This window comes from Crocodylus porosus, unplaced genomic scaffold, assembly GCF_001723895.1.
Source record: "Crocodylus porosus isolate Cpor-Errol unplaced genomic scaffold, CroPor_comp1, whole genome shotgun sequence".
Classification (NCBI taxonomy): domain Eukaryota; kingdom Metazoa; phylum Chordata; order Crocodylia; family Crocodylidae; genus Crocodylus; species Crocodylus porosus.
The window spans coordinates 44,557,165-44,570,768 of NW_017728910.1; the positions used below are offsets into that span (position 1 = coordinate 44,557,165).

General features: G+C 39.3%; 1 protein-coding gene across 1 annotated transcript in view; it reads left to right on the forward strand.

The window, feature by feature from the left end:
• Positions 1-6,041, forward strand: part of CAB39 (calcium binding protein 39) — a 29,780-nt gene extending 23,739 nt beyond the window's left edge. Inside the window, exons 7-8 of the mRNA XM_019533097.1 lie at positions 2,670-2,813; positions 3,664-6,041. Of these exons, the coding sequence (XP_019388642.1) occupies positions 2,670-2,813; positions 3,664-3,852 (333 nt within the window). The 3' untranslated portion in view covers positions 3,853-6,041. The remainder of the gene's footprint in view (positions 1-2,669; positions 2,814-3,663) is intronic.
• Positions 6,042-13,604: the final 7,563 nt, after the last annotated feature.

Consider the following 13,604-nt stretch of genomic DNA (forward strand, 5'->3'; position numbering starts at 1 on the left):
TCTTCCAGCCGGGTGGGCAGTGCCTGTGCAGCATGGTGCATGGCACCACTCCATCCCCACCTGCCTGTACCCCCTAGGGTCATCTCAAGCACCTTTAGGGGTAAGCAACAACCCCTGGGTTCGATGATGTTTCTTGATTGACAGCCTTATAACAGGAGATACTTGGTGATGTCCATTATCGAACAAATGCTAACTCATAAACATTTCCAGTTTGCATATGTAAGGGAGTCTTACTTCCTTGATTTCTTTTAAGACTAAATGACCATTTTTTTATTATTTTTCAGTAATTTGCAAGGAACCTTTTTCCCCAAAGGATGAGAGACCCCAAAGGCATTGTGCAAATGCCACGGCCATCCATTCCTTAGAAAGCATACACTCAGGCTTACGAACAGAGTTATCTAAGGAATGAGTTAGGTTTGGTCCTCACAATACTTTTAGTGATATAAATATCATTAGGGGAATGTTTATATAATATAAAGTAGTACAACCACACTAGAGTGCTTATGTTGTGGTAAACAGGGCCATTTTAATGGTATATATCAATCTTGCATTCTGCTATTTTTAAGCTGCTTTGCACAAAGTTCAGGGCACATGTATGTCTGTAATCTCTTACCATGGCAGCTTCATCCTATGTATCTGCTAAACATCCATGCACCGACAAGCTGTATGTTGTGTTAATTTTCCTTTAAAAAGTATGAGGTAAGAGTTAAGGTTTTGTGCTACACTGCAGTTGTGAGGAATCAGTATGTCCTATATTACAGTGCATGGTATGGAGCTGAACGGGACATGATGAGGGTTGAATGTAGCATGTGTGGGGTTGGTATGTTAAAGATAGAAATGCTCACTAGATATACATCTTAACTTCTAAGTCTTTGGGTGACTGCATGGTTTTGTTTAAGCAACCTTAACTATTTTATCTCATAGACTTTCCTTTTATTTTTTGAACTATGTATTGAATTTAAATAGATTAGAAGATAAGTACCCCAGGGCAGTTCCAGGGGACTTGCAGTGATATGTTTACACCCCTTTCAACTCTGTAGCGCTTGTTCATTAAGCTCTCTGCCACAGAGCTTTGGTTTTGGTTGCCAGTCTCCATTGCAAGTCATGTGTTGACCGTCCTCTCTTCCTGCCCATGCCAGCAAGCTTTCTGCTTCACCCCCTTTTCAGAATCCTAGATCTGCTCCTGAAAGTGTCTTTTCCCCTTAAATCATACATATGCTTGTACATAGGGTAATGACTTCTCTTGGATACCTCTAGACTAATAACTGTAGCTGCAAGACAAAGCAATGGTCTTAAATTGTAGCAAGGGAGGTTTAGGTTGCATATTAGGAAGAATTTTTCTCACTGTGAGGATGGTTAAGCTTTGGAGCCAAGCTACCCAGGGAGGTTGTGGAATCTCCAACCTAAGACATTTTAAAAAGCAGATAAGGTAGGTACTTGACTAGGATGGTTTAGTCAGGGATGATTCTGGCTTGAGTCAGGGTTTGGACTAAATGTTCTCCTGAGGTCCCTCCAAACTCTACTATTCTGTGATTTAGATAAGCACGTAGAAACGGTCATTATGTTTATTTTGGGCAGGTTAAAGTTTAATTTTTTTCTTTTAAAAGCAAATGTAATGTTTTGAAATTGCATGTATAATTGTGTGACTGTATAATTAGATTTTTCAATGTGTTTTGGTACTTTGCAACAGAGTTGGAAATTCCAGAATAATCACATTTTCACAGACATCCCAGATAAGATAGATTTTACCTAGCTTTCATAGTATGGCAAAGTGGATTACTTCATCCGTTACATTTAAAGACTGCTTTTTGTTGCCAGTTCTGGTGGAGTTGATTCTAAAGCGTCTCAAGTTCTTGTACCTAATTTGTAAATTTGGGGCAAAGATGCTTAGGGCTTTGATACAATCTTTGAAAACATACCATTGTGTTTGCAATACTCAGAAGTATAGATCATAGGGTTGAGAGAGGAGCTAATTATTGCCAAGCAAAAGCATTAATTATAGGAGTATTAGCAGTGGCTGTAGTGAAGGTTGACAACCAGGATTTGCCTTTGCCTCGACCTTTAACACTTTAAAGCAAAAACAGTGGCTAACATTAAAACAAAAAAAACAGAAACCCAATTAAGAAAAGTGCTAAATACCCTTGTAGGGATCTCTAATGTTATTTAGCAGTTTTTGTTCACTACCAACATTTCTTTTTTGGGAGTAGAGGGTGCTAACTATAGAAGAGTTACAATTCCGGGAGTAGTATCTTAACCAATTTTGAATCCTTTTTGCACAAAAAAACCTACTCAGCAACTTCGAAAATCATGTTGGCATAAACATTTCTTGAAGTAGAAATTCATTTTCACTGCATTCTTATCAACTTAAACTTTTTGTTTAATGGAAAATAAACATAAAATGACTCTTAAATTTCTCAGCAGTGGTAGTACTTGATATGGGGGGGAGAGGCAGGCAGTATTTTCAGTAATACTAAGGGAAAAGCAGCCATCACATCAGATGTCTTTACTGTAGGAAAAAGCTAACTGGACTTGGAGTTGGAAGACCATCTGCTTGTTTTACCCCTTTACCAAACTGTTGTCAATTATGCTTTGTGGCCCTCTTGAAAAATTATTTTACCTTATCTGATGTTAATAATACTTCATTGTTCTGTCACACTTCCCACCTTTAGCTGCTTGGTGAATTGCTGTTGGACAGACATAACTTCACAATTATGACAAAATACATCAGTAAACCTGAAAATCTCAAACTAATGATGAACCTTCTACGAGACAAGAGTCGTAATATTCAGTTTGAGGCCTTTCACGTCTTCAAGGTATAGTATCAAAAAGCCATCCCCAAATGAACCTCAGTTAAACAGGTAATAAGGGCAGTCTCAGAGGACAAACTTCAGCGTGGCTTTGAAAGTAACCTGTGTCATTCTGTATTTTTTTAAAAGTTTCTAGTTCGGAAAATACTTATGCTTTTTGTAGTTATTTTCTGTGGAAAGCAATAGGGAAAAGAAGAGTGCATGATATCAGAATTTAAATGGACACTTTTCTGTCTTGCTTAATCCCAGATAACACTGTAGGGGGATGCGTTAGATTAGAGAATTTAAAGCAAACTAATCAATTTTGAAAAATCTTTATCTTGCAGATAAGGTAAAATAAAAGCAAGTTCCCATCTGGTTTAATAGACTAAACAAATGATTACTAAGGCTGGGAATTTGGTTCCAGGCAAAAATAACACCTCACAAAGATTTTATACCATTTCTGGTGCCCCTTCCCTTGATAAATAATAAAAGGGATATAAGTTAAATACTAAGGGAAGCAAGGAAGGAGGCTCCTTATATGTGTATATGGAGAGAAGAGGTTCCAGAAATGGTGTTAAAATGGTGTAAATAATAATGTACTGTTTTTGCACAATTTAGTTCTGCAGTTCCTGAGTTCTTGCTACTGGCTGTCATAATCAGTTTGTTCTTATTGGGCCTTTAGTTTCTAAGTTTATAAAATACAACATTATTTTAAATTACTTTTCCTGAATGTTCTGTTGTTTTTTTATATATTATACAGATATTTGAATAGATTGATTAAAACATTTATCATATTAAATCACTGTCCTCGTAGTGGCTTGGCTGAAGTCTTCTGTTTCATGTAGTCATACTGAAATCTGTTCTTTTATTGCAGGTGTTTGTAGCCAATCCTAACAAGACACAGCCTATATTAGATATTCTTCTAAAGAACCAGACCAAACTTATTGAGTTCCTCAGCAAGTTTCAGAATGACAGGACCGAGGATGAACAATTTAATGATGAGAAGACGTATTTAGTTAAACAGATCAGGGATTTGAAGAGACCAGCACAGCAAGAAGCTTAATTTCCAATAAACCCCTAAAATATTAAACCCAAATTCTGCATTTGCTGTTAGATATTCAGCATCAGGCACTCTTATCGATTCATGAGGAACATTACTGCTAATCTGCTGTTCAGTGAACGGTTTTTGTTTTTTCTCTCTTTTTTTTTTAGTCCAAGCTGAAAAACATAGCTGCTGCTTTCTTGCACAATGTGGACTTTCTTGATATTTGTGTCATTTCAGAATTCAAAGACACTGCTTGTTTTAGAAGTCCTGAGAAAAAGATTCTAGGTTCATGAAAGCAAACATATAGATAATAGTTTGGTTTAGAAAAGAAGGTATTAATATAGTTAAGCAACAGGTTGCATGCTTGCAAATCTGATTAAATCTGTATGTTTGCACTTACCTTGTTTGAGATATAAGCACAATGTGATCTGTGCATACTTGGCACCATAGTATAAGATTGTATGCCTTGATTTAAAAAAAATGTGCAGTGCTTTATTTGTAATCAAAGGGGAAATGTATCTCTGATGTGAGCTTATTGGGATAAACTCATCTTGCAAACAAACTGATACTGAAACTTTGCAACTTTTAAAAGAACGAAATAGCAAGTTTCTTAAGGAAATTGTATATATGCCTTTCACTGCTTTCTAGACTTTTGACATGATTTGATTTTTCTGAGAATTGACTCATAAACTTGGAAAAATGTTCTAAGGGTTTTGTTAATTTTACTTTGAAAGTATTTCAGACAGTAGAGCTAGCAGTGACACTTTACATTTCATTTCAACAATGCTTGCTGGTTTCTTTTGTATATAACTCCTAGGCTGCTCATTTCTTTAAAAATATGATTTAATTTGTACAGCAGAGGAATGTTATTGTATTAGTCTCTAACTATTACCTAATATTGAGTTTTGCAAAATGAATGCTCATGTGTAATTGAATACGTCAGATCACATGGAAATGCTGATTTAACCATCTTAAGTACTGCAGCATTAAAAGGAAAAGAAATCTTTGTATTCACTTATCTAATAGGGTGCCATCAATTACGGTAAGCTAAAATATAGAACTGGAACCCTTTAAACTATATTCTTACTGGATAATATTGGCCTTACTTACTTAAATTAGCAGTATGTTCAGATCTACAAATGGTAAAGATTATGCTAAATTAACATCAATTCCCCTTTCTTCTGGGGAAACTACAGTGTCTCTTTTTTGCTTATAGTAAATAACTCAGCCCAATAGTTGTGAAAGTAAATAATTTAATTCCCTTTGACTTCAAGAAGAAGGATTCCTGGATGTCGTAGTGATAACAAGATAATTCAATTTTGTCAAGTTCTCTTCTTTAATGCTGCAAACTGTCAGTATTTATAAAAGAAAAAAGAAACAACTGATTTTGCACCATGTTGGTTTTTGTTACTGTGACCACACAAAAAGATCTTCTAAATATCTAAACAATGCTATTAAAATGTATCTATTCATCTTATAGTAATGCTGAGATCACAAGTAACCAGTTTATGGATTGGAGTTTGAAAGTTCAAATTCTGCATGGCTGAATCCAATTGAGAATGCTGTAAAGTTGTTCATTGCTTCTTGTCCTCTTGCCAAGTGAAATATTTCAAATCAGCAAAGTGAAACTCCTAATAGACATTTTAGTTAATTTTAAAGCCTTCATGAGGAAAGTCATAATAGTTCCAGAAAATTGGGTATTTTCATTCTAGTAATACAGAGTTGCTCTTAGCACTGTAATTGGTCTTTTTAAGGTTCTTAATCTTTCCTTTGCAAACCCATTCATTTTGTCTACTGAAAGAAAAGCAGCTTAATCTTACTGAAAATTTGAGATATCTGTTTTTAAAATCACTTATCGGCAAGCAAATTGACCATGAGATGGTGTTATAGGTCAGTACTAACAGTCTATTATATTTTGGTTGATCATAGTTAAATGGAAGAAAACATTATTTGCCAAGTTATTCTCCATAACATGTAAGGCTTCCACTTTAGAAAAAAGTAGAAATGCTGAAGATTTATATGTGTAAAGAAATGGGGGAAAAATGAATCGGGGAATTGGTTTTCTCACTCTTCTGTTGGGCCTGAGAAACAGTGGATAAGATAACTTTTTTAACATGTGAAAACATTTGAATGTTGGCATTCAAGAAGTTGTATTTAAAGATCATTTGACATGCTATTCATATTAAAAAGATTCTGTTGTTCTGGAAGTGGTTTCTTCTCATCTACGTGAAGGCTTAACAATATATTACTAGAAGTTATTTAATGTGAAGTTGTTTTTTGTTTGGTTTTGGGGTTTTTTTGTTTTTGTTTTGTTTTTTTAATAGAGATGTATACAGTTGTAATTCTGCTTCCATGAAAGCATTTCATTTCTCCGGAGGAAAGTACATTCCTTATCAGAAAATTTGGCTGGCCCCCTAATTTAAATTGAAATAAAATTTTGAAGAAAAACGATTGTGTGTTTTATTGTGTGCTTGAAAATGTTGAGGTTCACCTGATGCTGAGCCCTCATCCCCTTACTGCTGTAGAACCATATGCCTTGCACAACCTCTGATCAGAAAATGATGGTCTCATAGTCAGCTAAAAGCTACTTTTGAGGAACAAAGGGAGGAATGCAATACAAAAGAGGCATTAACCAATTAGCCTGCTTTCTCTGATTTTTATTACAAACCCAAAGGTTGATGGATCCGGTCCTTATGCCAGCAGCGACTTAAAATTAAGCCCTTTTTTTTTTTCCCCATGTTTGGGAAAACACTCAGGTGATACAGGTTTGTTTAGTTTTGGGTTTTTTCCTCATTCAAAGTAGCACATGGTATTACCACTAAGTGCTTGGTATTTTTACCCCTTTCACATGAAACAATTTGTACCTTTCCATGTGCATTTCTAATATATAACATGGCAAGGTAGTTGCGGCTTACTCTTGTCAGTCTGCTAAATTTTTCTCATGCAGATAAAAGGCCTGGAGGTGTTAGTAACCCAGTTATTCATGATTCCTCTGTTTAACTAATTAAGATAACTTGAAAAATGGGGGTAGGTAATTTTTTTCTTCTGTATGCAACATATTCATGTTAAATTTAAAGTAATATAATAGAGATCTTGCTCAACTATGTACACACATTTGATCCTATACACTGATGTTGATTTTGTTTTACAAAAAGCCTTTTGTTTTACAAAGACTACCTCATGCCTTTCTGAACCAGTCAGTCTCTAATGTGCCACTCTGCCCTACTTCAGCCTGATTTTGTTTTAGTACTCAACTGTTTCCTTAAAGTACAGCCTTTTGTAGTGATAGAGTTACATGTGTGACTCTTAAAAATGAGTGGTTGACTTCTTAGGTGTCTTCTTGAAAACTTCACATGTGTGGAAAGAAGTGGGGGTGGGGGTAAGGGGAGAGGTAAGAGGCTTTGTATTAATTTTTTTTGGATGTATTGCCTTATGCAGGAACGACTAAGACTTGGAATAAAAGCTGCAGGTGGAGCACATTGCAAATGTGAAGTTTGTTTTCTGATTTTCATAGGTAAGAAGCTTTCTCATGTGAATGCTTTGTATGTTTTACATATGTAGCCTCAGTCAAACTGGCATGTACTACCTGACTGGGAGAACAAAATCCCTTTCAGGAGCTGTAATAGGGATACTAGTTGGATTCTAGCTGTAGCATCCTGCTTCTAGTGTGTAAATAGAAGTCTGCTGATTGTGCTTTTTCCTTCTAGGTTTTATGGTAATAATATGTTTTACGGTCTCCTTCCATGACCAGTATGTGCCACACACTGCTGCTACCTCAACCAAAACGTTTTCAGTAAGTTCACTCTTATTCACAACCTTTGAAGGAGTGAACTCATAGGAAGAAGCTTTATCTTTATTTTATCCTGCTCCCAGACTGGCTTGCAACCCAGCCCATACTATGGCTTCTCTGAGCATTCCTTTATTATAGATACTGCCTTACCAGTTCAGGTACTTGACAATTATCCAGTCTATGGTGACTTTCCTATACCAGGTTATTTGAGCTTGATTGGCATCTGATTAGGTACAATGGCTCTTCCTCCTTTGTGACCTTCTGTTAGTCATTTCTGTGCTTCAGCATGCTTTTCTTCAGAGCTTTTGACACTACTGGGGGCACTCGGTATTGGGTTTTTTTGGCATTTAGTATATTGCAATGCAAGATGATGCTAGTATCTTGGGTAAGAAAATACTGTAATTACCCAAATCCAAGGTAATTTCAAATTTAAGATGACGCCCCCATTAGGTTCTATCTAATTAGAGTCTATACATGCAGAAATTACAAATGTGTTATTTTCCATGTGTAGAATCTAATTAGAGGAAGATCATCTTAATATTCATCCCCCTGCTGCTGTGGTGGGGAGGCAGACCCTTGTCCCCTGTCTGTGCCCTGTCTGCCTTGCCAGTTGCACCCCCTCCCCCGCCTGAACTTGCCTCTGCCTGCCCCCTGCCTCCCTTTCCCCTGTGACTGCCCCTCTACTCCTTGAGCCTTGTGCTTGTGCCTGTCCCCACATCCTTGCTCCCTTAGCTGTGCCTGTCCCTCTGCAACTCTGCCTTCCCCTGTTATTGTTTGTCTGCCACCCCTCCCCCCTGCCCCTTATCTTTTCCTGAGCTCTGCTCCTTGGCAGCAGCAGAGGCCCTGGCCCTGGCCCTGGCCCAGCCTTAGCCCAGCTGGAGGGACCAGAGCAGGAGCAGAAGGTAAGGGGGGTGGTTGGCTGGGGAGGAGAGAGGCTTCATGGTCTCCCCTGCACTCCCTCCAGGCTGCGCACATGGGTCTCTTCCCCCTTGTGGTCCACCCCCCCTCCAAGTTCCCTTGGCTACAAGCCCCTCCCTCAACAAAAGACCCATCCCAGCCCATGGCTGGTGCTCAAATCCAAGATGAGGCTTTTCTCCCCATGCTGATTAGCTAAAAAAAACCCTCATCTTGTATTTGAATAAATATGGTATTTGCAAATCTCTTAGACTGGTGTCTTTTTAACTGAATATTTATCTTTATTTCAGCTTGTTTTTACTAGTGAGAAGTTGCTGGTTATACTGTTTATAAGCTTATGGTCAAAATATGTTATAGGTCTTATGTTTCTATATCTACCTATTTTCATGTAGATTAAGTAACATGAGGCTGAATGCTAGGAGTGCAATATGAAAAAGAAATAAAAAAAAGGCAGAAAAAGAAAATTGCCCTAAAAACCCCATAGCCTCTAGGGTAGGAAGAGGGGAGTTTGGCGATCATCAAGTAAACCCCATACCCACATGTGGCTTCACAGCTGAGGTACGTACCATTTACTGTGTCATCTACTGTAATGGAGATATGTACATTTGGAGTTTTCACTTAACTTTCTCAGCTATACGAAAGGAAATAGTTGGGTTGACACACTAAAGCAGCCATGTTATTAGACTTTAATTATAGCATTTATTCTCAGCAAAAATAGTGATGTTTCCTTAATTTTCAAGCTGAGTGACATGGGATTTCTGGCTGTACATGCCAGAAAACATAGTGTGTTGTTTTCCTGCTCAGAACACGCAGTCTTGACAAAACTGAATTTCTGTGATCTTTTTATAAATTGAGGTTGAAGATAATGAATTTATGACTGGCGAGTGGGTGGTGCAAAGAGATACCTAGGCATTCAGTCAGTATGCCAGTGAAGCTGAGCAATGCCTCTAGAACACACTGCTGGGATGGCTTTCCTGTAGGGAAAGCGCATCGCACACTTAACTGTGGCACTAGTCCAATTAGTGTCACTGTCTTAAAGCATGGTGATGTGCTGTTGATATGAAGGATATTTCTCTGTATGCCTTCTTGATTGTAAGCTGATTTAGAAGCGCTGTCACAGTTTAAAACCAAATGTAAGTTTTTGTGCATGGCTCTTGCACAGAAGCAAGAGAGGGTTGGGGGGAAAGTCTTCATACATTTTAATGCGAGTAACTTATGTGAAAACAGCTTTTTGTGTGCTGGTTGCAGCAAGTCATAAATGATGGCTCTAACCAGAGCGATCTAGTTATTTTTCCCCAGTGATTTTTAGGCAGGAAAACTGAATGAACAGGATAAAAGACTAGTTCTTTCACTGCTTGTGCCTCTTCCTGAGATGTTACAGTGGGATTCCTTTCCAAGTTGTTTCTTTTTTGTTTTTGCTTTCTGGCATCTTCGGGGTCAGATATTTTGCTTCCCATAGTGAAGAAAATGAGAAAGACCAAAGTACTTGGGCATTATTAAAATCAACAGATTTATTTTTTTTAAAGGTGAAACTTGTCCTCAACGATGCCTCTTATTTAGATTAGCAGTGTCAAACATATGGCCCATGAGCCAGATACAGCCCTTGCAGCTGTATGATCCAGCCCATGGGGCTCAGACTGATCCCAAATCCTGCATGCAGTTTGTGGAGCCAGACTGATGTGCAGGCTGGAACTGGTGCTATAGGTGCTGCATGCAGCCTGTGGGGTTGGCACAGCTTGCACGCTGCTTGCAGCACCCCCAAACCATTCCCAGAGCATTTGTTTCTGGGCTGGTTCAGATCAGGCTATGCTGAAGCCAGTGTGCAGGGCTAGCCTAGTGGGGTGCCATGTGCTGTGTGCACCCCCTGTGCTGTAGACAGCATGTGTAGCCAGTTCAGCCCTGCATACCTCCTGCAGCATACACATGCCCTGTCCGGGTCTTGCATTGCAGGGAAGGCACAAAGTCAATACAGGGCACATACTGTGCCCCACTGGACCAGCCCTGTGTGATGGCTCTGGCACAGTTCAATCCAGACCAGCCCCCTAGGCCACATACAGCACCCACACACCACCTGCAGTCCAAGTCCCCAACCAGGGCTGGCAAATGCTGCACATAGACCAGGGGCTGGCACGGGGACCATGCTACATATGGCCATCCATAAATGGCAAGGCTGATCCAGCCTGCAGACCAGCTCCCCAGCACATACCTGGTTCACAGGTCCAAGTGAGTTTTACACCTCTGGCTTAGATACTTGAAAAATATGAATATTAATAACATTCTAAAATCAGAGCAAATCAGCACAAGCCAAGAATAAAGATATTTCAGTTTTTAGACTTGGCTCAGCAAACAATTTAAGTAGCCCTTAAGGCAATCCCTAATTGGAAAATTAGTGATAGTACTGCAAAGCACCTGGTTGTACAGTGTTGCATGTGGTGATCTCTGTAAACAACTGATGTGAGTAAACCAGTTCCTATGAGGTTGTTTTTCGACTCATTAACAGATCTTAAAGAATTGTGGAAATTATAATGATATTTAGGCTTTTATAAAACTCAGTGTGATCTGTTTTCTTTGGAGTCTGAAAAATTTGACACATTTGTGTTAGAGGCAGAAGTATTTAAAAGTATTATCTGAAAAAGGCCTATCTTGGAAGCAAGAGAAAATTTGAAACATTTACTAATTGTGTCCCATCTCTGATGAGTCATCTGGTTTGGATTTAATTCTGTATCTTCCTTCATATTAGGCAAGGGACTCCAGATTTGGGGAGCTTAAAATCAAAGCAGGATTAGAGCCCCTATTTTAGTCTCTAAAACAGAACACTTTCTATCCTTTTTTTTTTTTTCCTAGACCTGAGCTTCGTTACTGTCCAGAATCCATTTCAGTTGAACCCACATGGGTTACTCTTCACTTAGTACATAGCTTGCACAGTTCCTGTGCCTCTTTATTAAACTGTACAGGTAATTATACCTTTGCCTTTTTACATCAAAATGTAGGTGCCAACTAAAGCAAAGAAACTTAATAAGCCTGGAGTTGCCATATCATCAGCTTTGTGTCATCCCACACTCCTTGCCATGAGAATTCTCAATTGAGAGAACCTGTCAGTGGGGTAAGGGTATCAGAAGGGGGCACTGAGTTTTGGTCCGGTATCTCCAGAAAGTTATCATTTGGCATTAAGTAGTTCAGAATTCCACAGCACACAACACTGCTGTAAGCAGTGTTACTGTCACCCTTGCAACTGTCTTTGAGGTTTTCCTGTGACTCAGATTATAGGTACAGTTTAGTCACGTTGTCTGAACTGCTTCCTGTCTGTAAACACGATACTGTGTAAATTACTCTGAATTCCTTGATTGGGCTTTTACCTGTCTTCTGAATTTCTTTTCAATTCCTTGTCCGTATTTTTACAGCTCTGCTTGTACTGCTTGCCAACCTGTCTCTGCTCTTCTTATTCCTCATCCCTCCTATACTCCTCTCCTTAGGTCATATATCACCTTTTTCTCCTTTCTTCCCCTCAGCTTTTTACCATTTTCCTTGCTGCCTTATCTGTCTTCCAGGCCACCTTGGATATTTGAGAAAATGTCCCAAAGTCTAGAATGTCACATGGGAGTTGCAGAATCCATCATTAGGTATTCTGTTCTGAACAAATGTCATGTAATCATGTATCAGCAGCAATAGCATGTGACATCTCATCAGCAACCAGCCATTCACCACTAAAATCAAATAGGAAATGCTCATATACCATTTGGTTTGACTATGTCCTACACCCAGATCTCCAACTGAAGTCTATCAGCATTTCTGTGCACTGCTGAAAATACGTATCTTTGGTCTGGATTTAGACAGATTTGGGTTCTTCTGTTCCATGGCAATGATGCTGGGACTTTGGTGCCAGATGAGATTCAGCTGAATGTGTCTAGTAAATTTGTCATAGCAGGGGTGCCACAACCTTGGTATCAGAGCTGGTTAGCCAGATAAGACTATAACATGGATGCTGCCAGTCAGGCATAGACCCACTTTGGCAAGTGAATCTCTTTAAGTCAATATTGTACTTATAAAACAGCCAGACTTCTTCAACTCTGCCTCAGGAACCTTGCTAGTAGTCAGCAGGGGTGCTTTGAGACAGGGTTGCTGTTTTTGCAGGTTGGTCTTCAAAGTTAATACTGCATCAGTTATTGCCGACTACTCAGCTGGATTGAAGGAGCCTTCTTGGCAGCAGGGGTAAGGCAGCTCTCACTCTATGCAGATCTAGGTGATCCCTAGCATGGACAAGCATGTTTCCTCAGATTTAAAAAAAAAGCCTGTTCAAATAACTGTTCCAAATCACTGAAACCAGAAAATAGCCTGGAAAGTGCTGAACAGAAGAGAATGTCATCTGAACTGCCTCAATCTCTGACAGTAAAAATAAACCTAAGAGCTTTAAGCCATTTCCTGTTTTTATAACCCTGCCCAAGAGGAGAGGCAAGTGGCCCTGACAACCTCTGTTCTTCAAATACTCTGTATCTTAATTCTGAATACCTCAGTCCCATAGGTGGCAGTAAGCAGAAACCACTTATAAAAGAGTTTTGCATTATACATATTGTGTCAGTTTGGTGCCTGTGTTTCACCCCAAAGGCAGATGGGAGTTGTCAGTATTGCCTGCACTCTTTAAAGATTACACAAAATCATGTAGCTTTAAAATGCTCAGGGGCCTTCATAAGAGCCACCTATTAGGGACCATGACCCCAGGGAGATGGGAGTTCAAGAAGAGTGGTTGCTTCTCAAAGAAGCGATCCTCAGTGCACAAGCTAACTCTATTCCAACACGGAGGAAAGGCAGCAAGAAGGCACAGCAGCCCTCCTGGCTCTCCTAGTGGACCTCCTACGGCTAAAAAGGAAAGCCTACAAAGGATGGAGGACGGGATTCACCTCCAGGGAGGATTATTCTGCACTGGTCTGGTCCTGCAGGGAGCAAACCAGGAAAGCCAAGGCTGCAATTGAACTCCAGCTAGTTTCAAGCATCAAGGACAACAAAAAGTCCTTTTTCAGATATGTGGGGAGCCGGAGGAAAAGCAAGGGCAACGTTGGACCCCTGCTAA